Genomic DNA, 23,572 nt, shown 5'->3' on the forward strand with positions numbered 1-23,572 from the left:
TAATTTCTCTTTGCACCTGAATACGTACAGCATGTAGGTTTGTGATTCCCACAAGCACTATGGCTATTTGGAGCACAGCATAAAATTGTAATCAACAATTGAGGAACAATAGCTACATAAGGGTAAAGCAGATGGAGTAGTTTTCCACTCTTCTAAACTATAATATTGAAAAGAACATCCGCTATTTTAGGATCAGGAATAGGCCATCTGCCCAAATTGCCTGCCCTTTCAGCTTTACCTTATTCCCACATTGCTATCAGTATTTTCATCTTGAGTGTCATTATATTTTTATGCTTTATACATGAGACTTCATGTCAGTAGCTGATATTTTGTACAGCATATTTTTCTTTAAGAATTCCAGGTCTTTCCTTAATATTTATGTTTTGATATTCAGATATTTTGCTCGCAATTATGATGTTTGCTTAATAGTTTCTCTATTAAGTCATACCACATCAGCCCTTAGTTGCAGTGTTGGAAGTGATGTTTCAGACTAAAACAATAGTAGCAGGAAATGAGCAAAAGACTAACAGGGTGCTTGGAAGATACAGGAGGCAGCAAGGCAAAGAAAAGGACTTTGGGCTAAAAGGGTGTAGAAACAATGTAATCTGAAGAAAAAAAACAATAAACTAAACAAAAAAAAAACACAACAAAGCAAAACAAACCTAAGGAAGTGATTATTATTATTATTATTATTATTATTATTATTATGCAGCAAGAGGATTTTTATTTCTAACTTTCCTTTTCCTCTGAAAGGAAGAACGACAGCAAAAGATTCTGTTGCTTTGAAGGCTATTCATTTACAGAGTACTACTTCAGTGTCGTTGTGGGCTGACAATTAGAAAGAATTACATATTTTTTTCCAAAGGAACTTTTAAAAATTGAAATGGTTAGTTCAGTGAATATCAAGTGTTCTACAGGAATGTCAACATTTTGTATCTGCATTTCATTTCATGATTTGTTATTAACTCATGTTATGTAAATACCTGCACAGTCATTTGGCAAATGAAAATGGAAGGTTTTCTTCCTTAGTGCCTAAAGAAATCATATAAAAATATTTTAATGTTTGAAGAACAGCAGTTTTTTTTTTTTCTATTTTTTTCCAGGAGGATTCATCTCCTTTAGTATTTTTATTGAATAGGTCAATTCTCCATTTCAAAGGACAGATCTCACAAGACAGGATATGGCCATGTACTGTAATATTCCAGTTATTCATATCTTACCACATTTTAGCTGTAACTGAAGTGGAATTATGTGTATAAATGAGTAATTGCAATTATTTTGTTTAAAACCCAACTTCTACAGCAGTTAAATCAATAATTTAGGTATTTTTTCATTTCACAAACTTTGACATCTGGGTTGGATTTTGATCTCAGTAGCTTCATATTGTGTTCACAGAATATTTGTACTGTTTTCATAATTCTTGTTTTGTGGCTACTGTTGTAGCATTGTATTCTCACCAGTATCTCGTCAGTCTTTTCCCAAGAAGACTGATTCAGGTTGTTTTCCAGTGGCACTAAACTGGAAGCTACTCGGATTGCAGATTTTGTAGGTCAACCAACTAATCTACAAAAACAATTAGTTGGCAAGGTCAACCCAAATTCCATAAAAAATGAATATTTTTCCTACTTAGCAGTTTATTTCATCATCTTTCCATTGTTGATCATGTAACCCCAAAGTGTTCTAAAGAAATCATTGCTTAATTTTTTTCTGTCATTCCCTCTTCAGTTTTATCCAAGATGTCTTTTGATAAGCTGTGTTATGATGAAGTAACATGTTATGATGATCCTCAGTAGACCAGTACTTTTTAACTCAGTGTATGTTTCTAGTTATCTAGTTCATAGCCCCTACGAAAACAGTATGTGGTAGCTGATCTTTTTCCAAGCATGAGGTGAATTGTTAACCTTGGTTTGTCTTTAGTTGTTTATGCTTAAAGGTTATTCTCTTTGTTTTGTTTAACTGTATCCTTAAAAATGTCTCCTGTGGTTTTCATACTTATTACACACTTTCTGCTATGTAAAGTTTCCTGTCAATAATCTGATTTTACTCTATTCAGTGCATTTTTCTCCTCTGTTCTTCTGGAATCATTTAGTAAATAACTTATTTTCTACATTGTAGAGGCACTTATTCTGAAACATCTCATCTGTCTTCCAATAGCAAATACTACTTAACAGTTGTTGATCCTTGTGTCTTTTCTATGACTAGCCAGCAAAAGATTGAGGAAAGGATGTCCATTTATTCTTTAAGTTATCTTGAGTTCATTGGTTAAGGTTACATAATCAGAGTGCATTTTATTAGTGAATTTTGGAAATTGATTTTTTTGTTAAGAGGGAAATTGCCATCTTTTATGTATTTTGTAGCTACCGCTTGAAGTTGCAGTTTCACATTATGGTAGCTAGAACAAAAGCTTAAATGTACATATATATCATCTTGTCTCTGTTAACTGATGGAATGTTGGAATTGATATCTGTAAATGTTTTACCAAGAAGTAAATGGTTAATCTTTCCATGAATAGAGCATTGCTATTTTCAGTGTAGTAGCTGACAGAAAGAGGTAAGGCGACTGAGTCCAAACACTGAATTAATGTCTTATGCTTTAAGTACTGCTTACCCAGACACTGACATTTCAAACACTGATCTTGCCTTCTGTTTTCTTTTGTTTCAGAGAGTTTTTGCCAGGATAAAATTAATCTATTGTCTGGCCACTATTTTATGGTGTGAAAATTCTCAAATTATATGAGCTACTGAAAAATCTGTGACCTTGTAACCTAATGTAGGGACACTTTTGATCCTGTTCTTTTGTGCGTTTTCCTAGTATTCCTTGAAGTAGCACTTTTAAATGATAGCTGATAGGACACACAGAAATAAAGAATATTAGTCAATTTAATAGTGATTATGGAGATGTGTCTGTATAGTTGTTTGGTTACCAAAGTTCTTTTTTCCTACGAAAAACAAAATCTCAACTTAATGTTTCAGAAATGGAGAAAGGAAGGTGTTAAATTATAAAATGACTTCCTCAGAGTCACATGAGAGGATTGCAATGTTATTTAAGAAAATACAAATGCATTTTTCTTTTTGAGAGATAAATTAAATCGTTTACATCTGGGCAACTAGCAATGTTTCTTCTTCAATCTTCTTCTTCTATTCTTCTTCAATCAATTTCTTAAGATACCAGGTATATTTTCAGGTATATTTTGATATCAAGATAAATTACAGAGTGATTCAAACAGTTGTGAGATATGCTTAGTTACTTAGCAGTTAAGTACAAAAATTCTAGATGCTAATGCAATTTATCTAGAAACAAAACAATTTAATGAGATATTTAAATAATGTAGATATAAGTAGGGCTTACATGATGATGGAGGTGGGGGGAAGGATTTTCATGCTTGTGTTCATATTATATAAAACTGTGCAGAGCTGTTTCTGCCTGCAAGAGATTCTTGTTTCTAAGCTGTATTAATTGTGAGTTCAGCTTGTAGCTTGATTCAAAAGGTAGGAATACAGGACATACCCACATGTTCTTGTTAACATGCACGGTGTCTGCGCGGTGATGGCCCAGTGCTGGGTACTTTTTCTTTGTAAACTGCAGCACTCCATAAGCTCTGTCTACGGCCCTGAAATCAGCAACACCATTTCAGCATCTTTGTCTGATGCCTTTCAGCGTTCCTTTGTGCAGGACACTGATTCATCATGTTGTTGGTTTTCTTTTCTTCATTGAAGCGTATAAAACCTCCTAATATCCTATTTTTGATGGTTTAGAATTAACACCAGCTTGTTTCTCTCTGCCTTTAAAAACTTTGAAAATAACCTTTGCATGATTTTATTATGCTAAAACTTAATTAGAAAAAAAGATATTTTTAAAACAAATGCCTGTTATTAAATAGCAGAAGGGAAAATGAAATTATTTTTCTGTGTTTGCATGCCAATAATATTCTGAAATTATATAAAAAACTATAAATATATGGAAAAAGAGAATTTCTATGTACAAAAGGTAGTTCTGCTTCTAGCTACAATCATGCTGTCAATGATTCCATAGAAATTTTTACTTTAGCCAAGTCTAAAAAAATAAAATGTATGTTATTGTAGAGTTTTAAGTATATAAAATATGTGAATTACTTAAAAGTAATGTTTGCCACTCCTATTTTAACTTTTTATACAAGCTACCTATGCATTCAGTTGATATTTAATTCCCTAGTTACAAAATTCAGTGATAACTTTTTTTCTTCATTCTTCCTGTTTGTACTTATAGTCATCAAATGAAATAACACACACACACAGATATATATAAATCAATTTCTTTATCTGGAGTCACCATATCTTCAGCCATTTTAATGGTCTGATGTCTTTTTTCTAGAGTACTTGCTAGTAGTTATTCTGCAAGAGTCATGTGTCATTTTGGCTTGTGATCAAAATTCTAATCAACAGGATTCTGAGCACATTTCTGCTTATGGGCCCAGTCTTGCTCTCATGAGAATTTTAACTTTGATATGAGTAGAGTCAGGTATTCATTGTTCTCATTTCATTTCATTTATTTCATTTCTACTAATAATGTTTCTGTCAGTCATTTACTGCTTGTTAGATTGTGAAAGCTGGTGTGTTTAAAAACTAGTCAGTTGTTGTTATTGCTGAAGAGAAGCACGCAGGTTTACAAATAAATCCTTAATGTCATCTAAGCTGTTCAAACTAGATGAGTTCAGTGTATCGCAGCCTTAAGTTTAGACATTACTAATAACTGAATTTCCCTTTTGATTGAAGACAAAATGTTGGATTTATATGTTCTGAGTCTAAAAATGCATTTATTTTTCAGTCTTTTTGGAAAATACCAAAGTAGCTTAGAATGTGCTTTTATCAATAACTAATAATAATAATTTTAATAATTATATATATATAAATATGTATTATATATATTATATATATAATATATAAATAATATGTTGTATATATATATAAATAAAAATAAATAATTTATTTTATTTTATCAAAAACTAATAATATCAAAAACTAATAATCTATTTCCCTGTCAGTCCTATGTCTCCTTTCTGCCATTCACAGGATCACAGAACTGTAGGGGTTGGAGGGGACCTCTAGAGATCATCAAGTCAGTCCCCCTGCAAAGCAGGCCCACTACAGCAGGTTGCATAGGTAGGCATCCAGGCAGGTCTTGAACATCTCCAGAGAAGGAGAATCCACCACCTCCCTGGGCAGCCTGTTCCAGTGCTCCGTCACCTCACTGTGAAGGATTTTCTTTGCATATTGGTGCGAAACTTCCTACGCTCCAGTTTGTGGCCGTTTCATTTCCCCTTGCTCTGTCCCCACAGACTGCTGAAAAGAGTCCCTTTGATTCCCACACTTAAGATACTCATTATTAAGATCCCCTCTCAGTCTTCTTTTGTCAAGACTGAACAGACCCAGGTTAATCAGCCTTTCCTCATAGGGGAGATGCTCCAGACCCTTTATAATCATTGTGGCCCTCCACTGGACTCTTTCCAGGAGATCCCTTATCTCTTCTACCTCCCACATTAAGCGATACATAAAATACAGTTATTATTACTGACCAGTATGAGTAAATACTTTGTGAAAATGTTTATTATGCGGCTCATTGTAGTTGTACAGCCTAAAACCATCAAAAATAACCTCCATGCTCCAACTGGCATTTCAGCAGGAGAATATGTAAGGAAATATTCTAAGAGATATTATCATGAGTTTGTTTATTGTCAAACAAGAGCACCCCAAATACTTCTCTAGGAACAAACAAGCCAAAAACGGTTTTGATTTTAATCAAAAATGTATTTTCCTCATAAAAAAATTTCACATACTCACTGTGTCTACTCTACAGAATTTGTCCATTTCATTACACCATGTGTCAATCCTAGTATAGCTTTCACTGCAAAACTCGTGGCTATTGTTTGTAATACAGCACAGGAGGAGGTATTGCTCAGTTCCACTACTTTTAAGTAATAGTAAAAAAAAAAAAAAGAAAATACAGAAAATGTTCTTGGCTACTTGCACTGTATTCCAGACTTCAAAGTCTCACGAAAGTTCTAGAAAATGAAGTTAATTGTATTTGGTTGGTAGAATACTCTTAGAAGCCTTAGTTAAAATTCTTCTCTTACGCTGAGGCAGTACATATTCCTATTTGTCACCAGCAAAGTCCAGGCATCTAATTTCTAGAAGATGCAATTTTTCTTGTTTCTGTTTTGTTTAGCACACGTACAGTCCTGTGCTTTTTATTTCAGAAATTAAGTGATATTTATGACATATTGGTTGGTACGCCTATTAGAGTTGATTTAACTTCCATTGCTGTGCTTTTTTCTTTGCCCATGTCCCAAAGACTGATTAGAGGAGGATAAAGCTCATTGAGTGAAAAGGATTGTTTCTTCAGATAATTTCTTACATAGCTGTGTCGAACATCATAGTTCATGTCTCGTGGGATGCAGCTGTAGAGATACACCACAGAGATGATTCCCAGAAGAGCACCAAGGCAGGCAAGAAATCCTATGATGCTGTTCTTTTCATAGTCTTTCACTGCCGTATCTAGTCCTTTAGTGGTTACATTGACACATTGTTTCTTATTCTGTGGGTAAATAGTGGGAATATCTATACAAATTTTGTATTCAGTTGATGGATTTAGATGTGTAAGGTTATATACCTTTATATCAGATGGTACTCGAGCGCTCTGTGCAGCCTGAGAGTTTTCAGTTTTCAGAAAAGCAGTCCATCTAACACTGGACTTCAGAATTTTAGAACTTGTTTTCCATGAAACCAAAACAGAATTAGATCTTACATCTTTGATTTTGATATTCAAAGGTCCATTGCTGTCCTGAGGGAGAGAGCCATCCACTTTAATCATGACTGACTTTAGATCTGCCCCAACTAAATTTGTTGCTATGCATGTGTATAAGCCACTTTCTTTCTCTGTTACATCACTTATGTCTAATGTCCCTTCGGAATGAATGTAGTATTTATCAGAAATAGTATTAGGCAAAAGTTTATGTCCTGATGGCGTTATCCAGTAGATTTCAGGTTCTGGTTCTGCTGTTGCTCTGCAGTGTAAGGAAATATGGCTGCCAGTTTTTAATTCCAAAGTAGATGGAAAGCTTTCAGGAGCTATCAGAGGGAGACAGATTTCCATCATTTCCCGGAAGTGTATCTGTCTCACATTCTGGCCTTGGAATTCAGGAGGGTCTACACAAAACAGAGACTCTGGCTCCATGAAGCGAATATTTGTTTTGTTCATGTTAATCCAGCGGATGACGCAGTCACATCTAATGGGATTGCTGTGTATGCTAACTTCCTTCAGGTTAGGCAGCGATTCTATTGTACTGCGGTACAGGGCACTCAGTGCATTGCTGTTGAGCATGAGTGATTCCAGCTTGGGAAGTCTGTAGAAAGCGTTTGGATGAATGTATGATAATCTTGGATTGTTGGTAGCTTCTATTTTTCTTAAATCTGGTAAATTATCAACAGCAAGACTATCTATGGAAATCAGTTCAGGCATATTATTAATTCCTAACTCCTTCAGGTGTAGCATATTGCTAAAATCCCCCCTTCGTATTCTGTTAATGGGATTCTTATTTAGATCCAGAAATTTGAGATTTGTAACCTTTTGAAGAGCAATATGGGGCACTTTAACAAATCTATTGTCATAGAAGGAAATGCTTTCTAAATTTTCAAGGCCAGCCAAAGCATTATCTGGTATTTCAGTGAGATTTATGCTGGCTAAAACTAGGCTGCGCAGATTGATAAGAGGCTTAAAGTTCATATCTTCGATTCTGATTATTGGATTTTCTCCAATCATGAGAATCTCCAGATTAGGAATAGCTTCAAACCACTTACTGTTGATCATTTGCAGACCATTTGAATTGAGATGAAGTCTGAGAAGATTATTGAGGCCTATGAAAGCTCCCGGCGCAATCATAGAAAGCATGTTATGATTAATGTAAAGCTCTTGTAAGTTGTGGAGTCCAGAGAGACATTCTTCAGGGAGTTCAGTAAGTTTGTTTTCTTCCAGGTACACAGAAAGCAACTGTGGTATTTTTGTAAGATTAATACTGGCCACCGAGGATAAATTGTTCTGAGATAAGTCTAGACCAGTTAAATTCACTGGGAAGTCTACTGAGTGTTCAATTTTTCCAATGTTGTTAGTCTGTAGAAGTAAAACCTGTGTGTCAGCAGGCAGTCTGGCTGGAAAATTTAAAAGGCCTAAATCATTACAGTCCACTGTCGGAACCTCCATATATACAGACCGGGGAGTGAACCAAGGTCTGATCTCACATATACACAACTCTGGGCAGTCTGCTTTTTTTTCTACAGCCTGTACCACTGCAGTGATAACTAGGCCAAGTAGAAAATTAATTTTGAGTTGCATGTCCTTCATTTTAGCTGAAATGTTCGGAAAAGTAAGAGACCCTTTAGTATTCCACGGTTACGATTTTGGAATTCAGTATGACCCGGTCAATTGATAAAACATAGACTTGCATTTGTCAGAGGCAGATTTCGAAGGACTTTCTTCCTGAGGATAAGTGATAAATTTACAAGCAACTTGTCCAGTAGCAAGAGACATTTTGTGGAAATGAAGGTCACTCTGTCCTTGATGACATAAAATTGATAAGCTTTGTGAAGATGAGGCATGTATAGATGGTCATAGGAGATTAAGCAATTCATTTATTTAGTAGTATTAACTTCAAATCCCATGATTGATTAGTGTTTGCAGGAATGACAGGATGACCTAAAATATAAGAAGAGGAAATAATTAGTATAAGAAACTATAAAGTTATAAATTAATTTAGCTATCTCTTGCTCTCTAATGTTAATTATTGCAAGTAAGAAAAGAAAATGACTGTGGTGCCTAGAGTATTGTAGTGGTATCCGAATAGCATAAATGAAGTTAATATAGTAATATATCTTTAGACTTGTAGCTTGTCATATATCCAGTGGAGCATTGCTCTGAAGAAAGATGAAGATCTACAAAGTATAAAGCAGAATATATCAGTGAGATTTTTCTACATATTTTATGTTCCTTTAAAATACTTTCTTTTTTTCTTACAGTTATCACCAGAAGCAGGCTGAGTTCTGTAGGCTTTGAAAATGTAAACACTGAGCAAAATTCTACAGAGAATGAATACTTAACTTTTGAATGTGAAATTTAAAAATATAAAGAACATGACTTATATGTAATCAAGGGAAAATGATTGGATTAATACTCATTTCTTATGGTGACATACTTAGATGAGCCTCTGAGATCTTTAAACAGAAATATACAAAATTAATAATCCACTATTTCTATTATTTTCTGATTCTTTCTGTAGCTGTTGTTTAGGAGTGAAACTTCCCCTCCCCACCTCCTTCTTTAAGTAATAACTGGAAAGAATACTATACCTCATAATAAATAGGTTGTCATCTTGACATACCTAGTCTGAATACTGCCGTGCATATTTTGGCTTCAATAATTTCAATTGCAAGGGATTAAAAAAAACAAGAAAAATGTCTTTAGAGAGATAAGAAAAAATAGTCAATGCTAGCAATTCCTTTTCAATCCATACCTCTGCAAGAATCTGAAATTTTCAGTGAAGTTACAGATCTTCTTCATATCCCAAATGATAATAAAGATGGGAGTCTGGATGTCCTGAAGTGTCAAATGTGTCTTTTCTTTAGATTTTTGTTATCTACTTATTCTTTCTATGGAAAAATGTCCTATTGTGAGTGTATTTGTATTCCAAGTGATATAATTCAAAAGTTTCCATGTTTTATATTTGAAGTAGTATTCATTAGCTGCTGCTTTTACTTCAGAAAATAGTCCATACACTAACTTAAACCATACTTTATCTGAGAAGACTGCCATATTATACACACCTGCGCCCTTTTCCCCTTTGCCTCTTACATCAAAATTCACAGTGACATTGTTTACAAACTGTAAGATGAGAATCAATGCTTCATAGACATTGATAAATAACTTCTGAGGTGTTGTTGGTATCGATAGAGAGAATTACAAAAGTCAAGTGTCAAGGATTTGGATTTCAGATTTCCTTTGCAGGCTCAGGAGGACTGGACATATTGATCAAATAGACAATCCATATCAGCTCAGAGGAAAGGTGTTGGACCATACTGAGTTGCATGAGAGTTGGGCCAATTTGAAGAACATTTGGCAAGTGTTTATGGCTTCTATGTTATATACGTTTAAGGAAATTTAATATTTTACTTTAAAAAAGTGAACAGACAATGTGTGAGGTAAACATACAGAAAACATTCTGCTGTTTTGAGGATTAATAATATGTTTTTATGGAAATGGCCCAGTTTACACTGAAATGTGAAGACACGCTGACAGAAATAGTAAAAATATAATCTGTTTCTTTGTTCTGGGAAATTAGATGAATGTGGGCTTGCAGAAAAATAAAGATATGCGTTGGACAGCTAATGTCTAGCTTATAACTTGCTCTTAAATTATCCACCATAAGGTAAGTAATGTACCTATTACCTACCTAAGGTATCTAGAGTACTGTCCCATTTACTAAAGATCTCTAGGCAGAAATCATTCTAGGCCAAATGCACAGATGTGATTTATTATAGAAAAGGTAGGGAGGAAGAGAGGGAGTGCTTTTTGAGTCCTGTTCTTCATGTACTTTCTTTAGACACATGTCCTGTTGACTTCTGGAAACTTATTTGAATTGTATTTTGCAAATACATTTGAAAGTGTGGCGAATACAAACTGTAAGCTTCTAATGATTGAAACATCATTGGAAACCTTACCCGACTAATAAAATTATTGAGGTTCAACAAACTGCTCTGTGGATATCTAAGCTCAGTATTTAGATTTCGTTATCATGCTCATGAGTAGGAAAATATTCTGAGAAATAGTAACGACGTAATTGACCTGCTTTTCTGCTTCACACTGGACATTTGTTGTTGGTCACTGTGAATGGTTGGATGTGGACTGAGATGGAGTTTTAATGTGTGAAGTTCTAGCTACTTGATATCTTCTACCAGTAAAAGCATACAAACTACTACCTTTTTATGTACATAGTGCCAACATCAGTTAATATTTTAGTTTCTCTGAGATTCTCATGCCAAAACAGGAGCATTAGTGGACATGTTCACATCACATATTAGGTGAGGCTTTCCGCAAATGACATCAAAAAAAGATATGAGAAATCCATGTTGAAATTCTTTTTCCTTATGATTTAATCTGATGTCTTTTCTCTTTCTGGTGAATGCTTCAGCTAATAAGACACCAACTCAAGCTCATGTGGTGTTGTAGCATAAATCTTTCTTATTTGAGCAGTTGATGTGCTTCTGCTTTGTATAAAATATTAACTGGGGTTGAATGCCTTGAAGAACTGATCGCAGAATAATTTTCACTCTGTCCTTGCTACAGAGTCACTTCTGAAAGATTTTTGTTTTAACTAGTGTTATATCTAAGTATTATTTTATATGAGAATGACTTGCTACTGACAATCACTCATGGCATGGAATTTTTATTTGCAGAGTAGTATGAACACCCATAATGACTTAGGACACTATACAAAAAAAAGAGAAATAGTGAAATGCACAGGAAAACTTATGTACAGTCATTTGAGTAGTAAAGCAGTGTTGTGGTCTTTTTGCTTCTAGTAGTAGTGTTGTGTGAAGCTTCAATAGAGAATGTTGATGAAGAGGTTAAGAAAATACGGACTGCTGATAAGTTTTCTGGTCCCATTTGAAGAAATCATTGCTCAGTATGATGTTAAAGAGTATGGGACTGTGATTCTGCTTTTGTCAACTGATATGTGTCTGTGCTTCTGTGTGTGTATGTAGTTAATTTCTAACCTTGAGATGTATACAAACCATTTCGAACTTAGAAGTGAGCTGCAGCCTACTGTAATAAAATCAACCCCATGTAAACTGCTATCTTGCACTCAAGACTATAAACTGTAATTGAAGTTCAATTTCCTTGAAGAATGCAGCCTCAAAGAGATAATCAGAGAGTAAGCATTTAACTGTTTGAGACTTTGAACTTTGGGAATGCTTTGATTCCCTTTCTTCATTAGTATACTGATAACAGTAAATAAAGACCAAATTGAAACACTGTTACTAACAGGGATTTTCAGAACTTTTATTAATGCCTTCCAGTAGTTTTGCATTTCAAATATTCAATTTTAAAGGTACTAATATGAACAAAAAGAAACCTGTTCTGTTCCTCTGAATAGTATTTAAGATATTTGAGATTTAAATACATGAAGGTTTCTTTGCAAAAGTAATTTTTGCCCTCAAAAATACAAAAAAATGATTAAGTAAGAATATTATTTCATTAGAGCTCTTTTGCAGCTTTTGATGCCCATTCAGCATTTTTGATGCAATGCAATGGATTCATAAAACTTATGTGAATTATGATGCACAACAAAAACACCTGTGGAGGTGAGGCTCAGAAGCAAATGTCACCAATAAGCTGGGGACACAAGCAGCAGGAGGAGCTGCAAACTATATTTTTGGTGTCTTTGATGTACAAATCTTTACTTAACTGCACTGTAAAGTTATCATGTGCACTTTGATTATACATGTTTCCTCTCATTTGGATAAAATGCTATTATTTGGTTACTAATGTCTGCAATTAAAAAGTCTCAGTGGTGTCTCCATCTAAAAATTATTCAGGATTTCTGTTTTCCTGTACGAGATCTTATGTCATAAGGTGCTTAAATCTTTGTGGAGAGATCCCTTAAATTCTACTGGAAGACCATCTGAATTACATTCAGTCCATGGTTATGGTCTTATCAAATATGGTGTGCTTCTTAGGTTTAATGTATTGGCATGTCTTAGGTGGGCTTTGGTCACTGCTATTGACAGGTGGAGCCTTGATTCACAAGCGTGTATCACCATTATTGGAGCTGGAAAAGACATTCAGTGAATGAATAAACTGAGCAACGTTTCTCATCACTGGAGCAACAGACAGCTAAAAACCAAGTCAGAGTGGGCAGAAAGGAAAAGAAGCACGTCAGATTTTGGCAATCTTTCTTTTCCACTTCAGCAGTTAGAGAGACAGTGATAAAAACTAAAAATGCAGCAGCTACACTGCAGTGTGCACTGTTGGCAGTAAGGCAAACAGTTCACTTCACGAGGACCAATTTAGAGGTGGCAAGCATTTTGAAAACACAGCTGTTTGTACAAAGCTACCTTTCAAAAAACATCAACCCAAAGAGCCACTTCTCGGTTCTTGTCATTATAACCACTTTGAGCAGTTCTGCAGACAGAAATCCTGGTGGCAGAAATGTCACTTACTAAAAATTGGGGATGAGACATTTCATTCCTCGCTTGACTGTGGCTACAGCGTTATTTATTTACTTATTTTAAGAAGAAGTCGTGGAGTTACGCAGACTTCGTTTGAAATTTTAATATTTTTCTGACACTTCTTGGGTGCTGCTTTCTTTGTTGGATACTCAAAATCAAAAAATGTTTTCTTGAATAAAAAGAAGATGCAAAAGCATATTTATTTACAATAGTTCAAGAATCTGTGCTAAAATCTTTTTTTTCCTTCCCCTCTTTAAAAATGTAACTAGGATGCCTTTGTTGAGGTATATGTGGAAAGTTTGTGACTGAGGTAGTACAAATTTAGGTTAAAACGCAAAGAAATAATGCAGTAGGCATTTATAAAAGAACCTGTTCTGAAATAAAATATTTCTATAAGTAAGCTCCACTAGGTGATATTGTTGTTGGAAATCATACAGGCTGTGTGAAAACAGAAGGATTGCCTGCTACTGCTGTCTGATTCTCTTTCATTCCACTCTCTGAAGCAAAGAGTTTCATGCAGAACCTCTTTACAAATTAACAAATATAAATTAATATGCTCTTACTATTTTATGTTGTTATAAACAGCTAACACACAGGTCTGCTTTAAAACATGAATGAGAATTTTTGGAAATGGATATGTTTCTGAGGTGTTCAACTTGGACTGCTGACATTTTCAAGTGATAGTTGTATTTTGAGAGCCTTAGGTTGAAAGCCTCAAAAATGACTATCTAAAATTTCTGGACATATTTGAAAAAAGTGACTAGGGATTGTTGTTGGAAAGTTGCTTTATTTTAAACATCATCTTTAATTTTCTGTAGTGGTTGATTTTTGGAACATCAGGCTTGCCCTGTATAGCAGCGAGTGCTGGATGTAAAGGAGGGGGCAGTGCTATTTGTATTTAACCCTGGAAGCAATTTGCATTGCCTGAATAATTATTTCAGTGTATGTGTTTGTGTTTATTTTGTGAGCTTGTTACAGTTCCTTTTCATTATATATTTTTTTCTCCTTCTCTTTGAATAAATTTCCCTGACAGAAAGCTGAAAGCTTAAGATGTTGAATGTAAACGTAAAACAGGACAAATTCACGCACAGATCATTATGAGAGAAGAATGGCAAAACTTTATACATCAGTAATTTCTGTGTATCCACAAAGAAACATTATGATCAGCTAGATCCAAGGGAGATTTATCCTATCTCGTTCACTAAACATGTCTGGCCCATGCTCCTTGTGCACTTGTTTATTCCACATTAAAGCATTTTAAGAGATATCAGAGGAGATTTCACCATATACAATTCATTAAGAACTTACTGTAGTTTTATTTCTTGTATCAATATAAAAATTGCCTTCTGTAAATGTGTTACAGAGCATAAAGCTTTGAAAATAGACGTTGAAAACAACAGAAGTATTCCAAAGGAGTATTAAGATATGAGATGTGATATTTTATTTTGAAATAACTTTTCAAAGGACATGAACGAATACTTTGTAAAGCCTTTTGAAAATTTGAGGATGGAAAAAAATACAGTTCTGCTTTCCTAACCTATTTTAAAGTGGATTAGCATGATTGACACGGAATGGCAGATGACTGCTGGACCACCTGCATGAGAAGCAAGGCATTTATCAATCATAATCTCAGTGCTTAGCAGAAATAGAATATAACTTTGTTACTGTTACAGATTTGGCAGCCTTTGTGGCAGCAGCATTGTGTATTGGAGCCATAGTGGTGGATGAGCACCACTCAGTCTTGCGTGCCAACTCACTGCTGAACAAAACTGTGACCTTTATTCCATGGAGCTTTCAGTTTAAATACAGGGAAAATGACAATGGATGACTGAGACAGGGCAAGCAGAGAGATGTCACTATGACAATCTCAGAATATCCCAGGTTTTATTCTCTTTCCTTAAGCAGTGTAGTAACTTCGTATCATGATCCTGAATTAATTTTCCAGGCTTTTCTATTAGATATTCAGTCTGTAGTTTTTTTAGTTTTTTCAATGCTTTTGATGCTTTTAATTGCACACTCCCTAGCTATGGGGTGACTGACCACTTCACAGATTTCATGGTCAAAGAGGACTAAAAGTTCATGACATTCTATTTTGGAAAGGAAACCATAATTTTATTAATTTCATTTACCACCCTCCCCTCTCCTTTTTTTTTTTTTTTTTTTTTTTTTTAATACTACATCAAACATGAAATACCTACAGACCTACAGATTTGTGCATTCTTTTTGGGCTAGGAGAGATATTAGAAAATTATACTTACATGACAATCAATTTCAGTTGAAAGCATACATTCCTTTACTATTTCTGTTCTAAGACATTGTTTATGTTCTAATTTCTCCTACAGCATTTCAAGTCATTTTAAATTCAATTCATTTGACTTCTTCAGATATCAGATATTGCACATACAATTCTGACATTTTTATCTAAAAATTTAACTCTGTTAGAATTATGTATCTTCTTATTTTCTTCACAAATAGTAACTGCGTGCCCATTTTCTAGTTGTCAGCAAAAACAGTAAAAAGATAATACATAAACAAGAACTTTTCAAAGCATTCTGATCTTTTTCCTAACCTCTTTCCTAACCTTGAAAATGCTTCTCTGAGTCACTGGGTTATGTGTTGTTGTCATTACCAAGCAATTGTGTCAGAAAAATACTGCTGTAAGTTGAGACAGCAGTGCATTAGTTTAATCTGTACACATTCAACTTCTTTTTGACAGTTGTCACGTTAGTAGTGGCAAGCACATATTGGCAGTTACCTAGGCACATAGTTGGCAAAGGAACGATCACGTTCTGGATGTGGGTGAATGTACCCTGTTACCAGATGCTCCAAGCAGATGGCCAGAACTAAAGCTGAGTGAGACCAGTTTTGGCTTCATTTTCTACAAAGCTACCAAACCAATGCTAGGAGTCTGTAATGCATTTGACTAGTAAAGAATCTGAGCCAACATCAAGCAGAGCGTTTGGCAAAGCCTGCATTTTATATTTTTATTTTGTGGCTCTTGCAATTTAAAAGTTAAATAAGCCTAAAACATAGAAACAGGTGTGCTCTCGTAGTGGTGTTACAGTCAGGGAAAGATAGAGGCTGTAGTTACCATATAATATATTCCTTGTGAATATTATGTGTTGTGTTTGGGTTGGTTTTGGTTTATTTGTTTGTTTTTAATTTATCATGGGAAAAAAGGGTTACTGTAATAAAATTAGCACAGTAGTAAACAAGATAATTTTAGGAACTGCAATTTCTGTTGTATATTTTTGCAGTAACAAACATTTAGGCTCGAAAGACCTAAATTAATTTAAACCATCAGTCTTAAATGGCAGATTCTTAATGTTTAAGGTTTTCACATTTTAGTTCATGGTATATTTACGATTTTGGATATATAGTCATTTTGAGGTAAATGCCCTTATATCTAAAAATGTACCAAACCAACCAACCAACCAAAACCCACAGTGGACAATGGAAATGATTTTGAACTACAATAATCTAAATTTTTTCAAGTGGCTTATGAATACAGGTGTATCAGGAAAATTCTGATACAGTCTCAGACTGTATTTGATGTATACTTATAAAATAATGCATAGTTTAAGATTTATGAAAAGGAAAAAGTATTGCTTGTTACAGTTAGTGGAAATTCCTCAGTATAAATACGTAAATATATATCTGAAGTGCCAGAAATGAATTTGGTAATCCAAGTAATCTTTTCTTTTTCATGGATTTTCCTACAAGTTAGGCTACATTATTTTTACTTTATAATTGTGAATATATGAGGTGATTATTTTTATCCTGACCCACCTAAGGAATGAGGCATTCACAATGTATTGTTCAACAGAAATGGATATAATAAAAAAAAATAAAATTCTTGATGCAGTTTTAAGAAATGTACTGATGGAAAACAATCTCAGGATGCAGAAACAGACAAGGTGTTAAACAAAATATTCTTGTAAAGATTGGGATATAAATGTTTTGTTTTCTGCTGTGCTTTATATCCATTGGAGTGATTTATGCAGACTCAAGTTTCCTCAGAGAGGTACTGTCATTTCTGATATCAGAAAGTATTTTGGTTTGTGTTTAGTTTTAATTAAAGTCTCTGCTCAGCTGAGTATCTCAGTGATATTGTATGCAAAAGTCTTTACATGATTTACAAAACTAATTTTATTTTCATACCTGAAATTATTGCTTTTTTGCTCTTATTCATCAGCTCTAATCCACAGTCTAATTTTAACATAGTTCATTTCTTATTTCCCTAGAAGTGAATACATTGAAATGCAGAACTTATTTTCTTTTCATGATTTTTTTTTTTAATAATAAAAAGGATAGATACAAGTCAAAAATATAGCAACACTTACAACTAAGTACAGTTTACCTTGTAGCACCACAGCTCAATAATCATATAATTGCAGAAATGCTATCTGAATCTTCTCTCAGATGTTTTTCTTTTCCTTTCACATTGTCAGGATTATGTCTGAATTTATAAACTTATTTAAACCTTTGTACCTCTCCGGCACGTATAAATTGAGAGCCACCGTCCCCATGTCCTTTTTCCCCACTGTACAGTCTTTTTAATTATTCCTATTATCTTTAAGGAATTTTTTGAATTACTCTTTAGAATGAAAAATTCACTCAATCCCTGGCTCAATAGCTTGTCACTGAACAGGGTCAATTTATCTTATGAAACACATATGATATTGTCGCATTTTAACTGTGTATTTCCTTTTTTGACCTTCTGCATTTGGACGCCAAATCTGACAGCAGTGATAAAAGTAATGTTCTGATCTCACAGAGAATTTTCAGCAGTATTTACTGTTCAGGTATCACAATCAACCAGACAGTGATTTCTGTATTCATAGCTTGTTCTAGTTTTTGTTCTAATTTCTGTCATATTTTGTTGTGATTCCTAGTTCTGATCCAAAGACACAGATGTATCTGTTTTCCATGTATATATGAAGACACCTGGGAACACTAACTCACATATTACTATAAGAATATTCAAGATGTGTAGATGTATTTGTGCAATGAAGTGCATCTTGCTATGAGACAATGGCTCTTGAAACCAAACAAATGATAAGGTGGAATGAAGGCGCTGGACACTGATATTACCTGAAAGCTCATACAAAAGGTGACTCTGGAATGGCTGAATGAACAGTTTTGTTCATTGCTAGTGTTGAAGTGGGATAGATGCACTAAACAAAAACTGTCCTTTTTGCTTGTCTTTCTAAAGATGGGTTAGGCATTTGGTAAAAATGGTCATGTTAAGCCAGTGGAACCTGCTGTCTTTTCATTATGATACTTTTGTTTGGTTTTTGAGTCTGGATTCAGCCTTTCTTTTTTTTCCAACAACCTGAAAATAACTGAATGTGTGCAGGATTGATATTTCAATAGTTTGAAATTTCAGTAATGTGAAATGACATATTATTTCAGGGTCTAGTAGTAATTTCCTCTATGGAAGTTATCAGAGGAATATCAGAAGGAAAGAGAAAGACATGACATGCTTGTTTACTTAAAAGATGAACATTTGCACTAGAATGCCTGTGAAACAGCAAATACAAACGTAGCATATTCCAAAAGGCATTAGTTTAATTTATCAGCTGCGGATAAAAATGCTTGTAGAATGCTGTACACAGTTCTTGTCACTCAGCTGCAGTAAAATAAATATGCTATTATGCAGAATATGAGGAAAATGCTAAGAATTGTTTTAAGAAGGAACCAAGAATGAAGGATGTTTTTCCAAAATGAGTGAAAAGAGATTCCTTTCTGCACCTGTATGAAGTCTAAAGCTATCAGAGTGTGAGAAGAACTATTTAAGTAAACATCCAGTGTAGTTACTACAATAACCAGCTGTTTAGATAATAGGACTAAAATTAATGTAGACTTTGAAAATTACCATTTTCTATCAGGGTGAAATTGTGGAACAGTGTCTGATTGGGACATCACTTGTGTTTAATAGCAAGTTTGCTCTTAGAATTTGTATTGCTTGTAATATCAAGTGACCTTTCAAGCATGTGTTTCTAGAAAGCCCTTTATGACTTATGTGAGTGGAAACATCATCTGTGAACAGTGAGCAAGTCCAACAAATAGTAGAAAACATAATGTTCATACCCACAGTATTTTCTAAGCACTATTTTAAAAGAATATTGCTTCCTCTGTAAAGCAATTTCAGATGTGTTGAAGACAGAGGAGAAATAGCTGTTAGTTACTTGTAAAAATTTTGTGTAAAGTGCAGATGGAGTAGTAGTATCTATTGAAGAGCCTGGAGTTGTTTCCATATGACATGGCATCCACTAAGATGGGCCTTACAAAGATAAGATGGTTTTAAGCTAGAAGGAGGAAGATTGAGGTCTAGATGTCAGTAGGAAACAAAGGTGATGAGGCATTGGAACAGGTTGTCCAGAGAAGCTGTGGATGCCCCATGCCTTGAGGCATTCATGCCAGGGATCCTGGGCAGCCTAATCTAGTGGGTGTCAGCCCTGCCCACATCAGGGGGTTGGAACTAGATGATTTTAAGGTCTCTTCCCACCCAAGCCATTCTAAGATTCCAATATTTCATTGCAAAGGTATTATTCCAGTTCTCAAAAATATTCTCAGAAATTGTTACTTTTCTTCACTGAATTAATAAATTGTTCTCTACAGTGAATTAAGGGCTTACATGGAAAAAACATAACAGACAAACATAATGGAAGAACACTTTGTGTCATATGTAAATGCTTATGAAGTCTGAAGAAAATATGGACATTTCTGGATACATCCTGTAAGTTCTAGAATACGTCCCACTAGGAAGAAACATATAATAGAAGAGGTTAAAAATAGAAGGGTGGAAGAATGCCATTTTGAGAGGGATTTGGGTAATTCTGTTGCCTCCTGAAAAACTGCTATTGAGGTTTTGGAATTTTCCATAAGAAGCAAAAGAAGAGATGTTGGTGACAAAGTGATTCTCTGTAATGAAAGTCTGCTTTTTTTGCAGTAGTGTATAATAATAGGTCATGGCAGATATTTGCAGATTTACCTGTTTGAGGTATTTGATACAGTAGAAAAGCTGATACCAATAAATGTGCATAAGGGATTAATTTGGTTAACCACAGTTTAAACTGGTAAACAAGAATAATTTGGCTGTGGTGTGTGGCTGTTTCTGCCAGTTCTTATAAATATGAACTGAATATGCAGTTCAAGTTCTCTTGTCGGGTAATTATCCTTCCTTCAGGCAACAGTTGTCACCCTGTTTAGTATTATAGTGATGGAAGTTATAAACCACCTGTCTTTCTCCTTGCAAATGACTCTGTGTCCTCTGTTAATGAGCATGGAAATGTGACCTTAAATTGCTTTAATGCTCTCAACACTAAGAAAACAAAGCACAGAAATAATCTGAAGTTCAAAATCTATGCCAGTTGCTAAGTTTGTGTTAGTATGCCTCTTTCCTGGTTTCAGCTGGGACAGAATTGATTTTTTTTTCTTCACACTGTTTGGTATGATGCTATGTTTTGGCTTTAGAAGAAAAACAGTGTAGAAAACACGCTGATGTTTTAGCTGTTCCTGAGTTGTTCTGCACAGAGCCAAGGACATTTCAGGTTTTCACCTTCTAGTACTGCCCTAACAGTGAGGGGGGTCGAGGGGGCACATGAAGCTGGGAGGGGACAGAACCAGGAGAGCTGACCTTAACTGGCCAGAAGGATATTTCATACCATATGGCGTCATGCAAAAAAACCCCTTCAAAACAGTAGGGATTTGACTGGATGGGCTGCTGCTGCTTGGAGGCTAGCTGGGCATCAATCAATGGGTGGTAAGCAATTGTGTTGTGCACCACTCATTTTGTAAATAGATATTATATTATTATCATTACTATTATTTTCTTTTTCTATCTCAGTAAATAGATGTTTTATCTCAACCCATGAATTCTACTTTTTTTTTCTTCTTTTTTTTTTCCTACTTCTATCCCCCATCTCACTGTGAGATTTGAGCAAATGACAGTGTGGTATTTAGCTGCCTGCTGTGTTAAGCCACAACAGCTTTGAACTCTCTTTACTACAGTATCCCATTTTATGTGAATAATTTTGGAAGTAAGTCCAGATTTGACTTTTATAATTTGGAACACAGATTGCAGAGCAGTGTGAGCATTTTAACTTGAGTTTCAGAACGTGACTTGGGCTCAATTTCTACTACTGATTATGGAGAATGATCAACTGGTTAAAGGTTCAGATTATTCTGGAATTAAATTATTTGCTAAAGAAACACATCTGAGTGGCTGAACGCTTGAAAAGTCCTGAAAGGATTTCTGGGGAAGTGACAAAATATTCTTTTCGTCTCCTGTCATGCATGAGACAGAAGAGATAATGTGAGCTAAAGAAGGAATCCAGGGGACATGAAATAGCATTTGAAAATTACAGAAGTAATAATTAGAGAGTTATAGCAGATATGAAGTAAAATAGGTTTGTTTGGCACTCCTTCAGGAGCAGGCTTTTAGGGCTGATCAAGACTTGCATTACAAGCAGTGAGGGAAATACCCTGAAGGCCATAAAAATGTTTGGCTTGAAAATTAGTTTTTAGCATCATTATATATCCCATGATGCTGCTAAACATTAGAATTAATCGGTAATTGATAAGTTACAAATAAACTTGCTTTATAGTTGCTCATTTTCTACAAATAATTAGTCTTCAAGGGTCACTATTTAAAACATTTTTATGTCCACTTTGGCTAATAAAGATCTGTCTTGGAACAAAATACTGAAGAATTACTGAGATGAGTTCTCATGGCAGTCAGGATGTCTAAATTCCTTTTAATGTCCTTGTGGTTTATAGAGCCATATGGATATAGAAAGCTGATTTTCACTAGCCTAAAATTTTAATGGAAGATGGAGAATCTACTGCAGGTGAGCACATCTATTTAGTTACAAAAATCTAGCAATGCTTTGGAAAAAAACTGGAAGACTGCAGTTTCTTATTGATGAGAACAAAGCAAAGCTTGGTATTCGAGTATTGTCATGTAGGATCCCGTGCCAGAGCAGAAAGGTTTCATGGCATGTTCAGCAGGTTGTGTTATTATTAGTGGCTTGGTCTGTTACAAAAACTTTTTTTTTTTCTTTTTTTTCTGTACTTTGAAATGTCTTTTTTCTTGAGAGTTAACAAAACTTTTGAATGAATCTCCAGCAGTATTATGTACGCTTTTCCTTATCATTACTATAATAAATAAGACAGTATCAATTATATTTTGGATGTAGGCAACTCCCCACATCCAAACTTGCAGATCAAAACATTAACAATTAACAAAACTCAGCTAATTCTTAATAATACTTGTTTTATGATGAATAATAACATGATAATACTATGTACTTGTCAAACTGGTAACCCAGGAAATACTGAGTTGGAGGAGTCTTGAAGTCTTGAAAGTTTTATCTGTTTTTCTTTCTGTTTATCTGTTTCTGTTCTTCTCTTCTCCGAACTCTTTTGCTGAACGTAAGAGCCTTGTAACTAACTAACACTTTTTCATGACTGGGAAATTTATTTTGATTTATTTTGCTTTACTTTATAGATTAAATAGTAGGGTATATGCAAATGTGATCCTTGAAATCAAATGGAAAGAAAGCTGTACATTCTAATGAAAAATACCTCTGTGCTTAATTTACTTGATTATGAAATACCATATTTTTCAAGCTAGTTTTAAGGTTTGACATGATTAGCCTTCATTAGTTTCGTAATTAGTTTAAGAAGATTGTTTTGGAACAGGCTGACTCCTTTTTCGCTGCTACTAAGTCAATCATGTTTTTATTATGAAAGTTCCCTCTTGAAGAATTTTTCACCACAGTTTTAATTGCTTTCTCTTTTAAAAATAATGATAGTTAAGAAGCATGAAACTAAGAATTTCTTTCACTGAGAATAATCCTTAATTATAGTGGCTGCACCTACTAGTTTGGTATTTTTCTGTTTGCACATGTTAGGCTTCCATTCTGCATGTTATAAAAAGGATGTTGCAGGGTTAAATGGATTTTACTGATAGGTAAGAAAAAAATGCTGGTAATTATCAGGAAACATTGTTCCACAATAACAATTACTATAACAGTCTTTATTATGTATCCTTTTTTATGTTTAATATTATTGTCATCAGATTTCTGTCTGATGTGGCAGTGCTAATGGGGACATAGACAATTTCTGCAATGCCACAACAACTTCTTCATAAGATAGAATCAGAATCTTTTCATGCGAAAGGAGGAGCCTGGCAGAGTGTTTTAGGATTACCATGCCTTAGAATCCAGGTACCTGTGGTCTCCTTTCATTTTGAAATTAGGAAATATTCAGAGTACTTATTGATCAGAAATCAGTCTAAGGTAGCTTCAATT

General features: G+C 34.5%; 2 protein-coding genes across 3 annotated transcripts in view; one reads left to right on the forward strand and one right to left on the reverse strand.

Moving 5' to 3' along the window:
• The window catches only part of IMMP2L (inner mitochondrial membrane peptidase subunit 2), a 446,037-nt gene that overhangs the window by 179,571 nt on the left and 242,894 nt on the right, over window positions 1-23,572 (forward strand). The window lies entirely within an intron of this gene.
• Window positions 5,492-23,572, reverse strand: part of LRRN3 (leucine rich repeat neuronal 3) — a 36,102-nt gene continuing 18,021 nt past the window's right edge. Inside the window, exon 2 of one of the 2 annotated variants that reach the window (XM_048937996.1) lies at window positions 5,492-8,724. In XM_048937996.1, the coding sequence (XP_048793953.1) occupies window positions 6,247-8,373 (2,127 nt within the window). In that variant the 5' untranslated portion in view covers window positions 8,374-8,724 and the 3' untranslated portion in view covers window positions 5,492-6,246. The remainder of the gene's footprint in view (window positions 8,725-23,572) is intronic. The other variant, XM_048937989.1, reaches the window with a different exon arrangement.

The sequence above is a fragment of the Lagopus muta genome, chromosome 1 (assembly GCF_023343835.1).
Source record: "Lagopus muta isolate bLagMut1 chromosome 1, bLagMut1 primary, whole genome shotgun sequence".
Lineage (NCBI taxonomy): Eukaryota > Metazoa > Chordata > Aves > Galliformes > Phasianidae > Lagopus > Lagopus muta.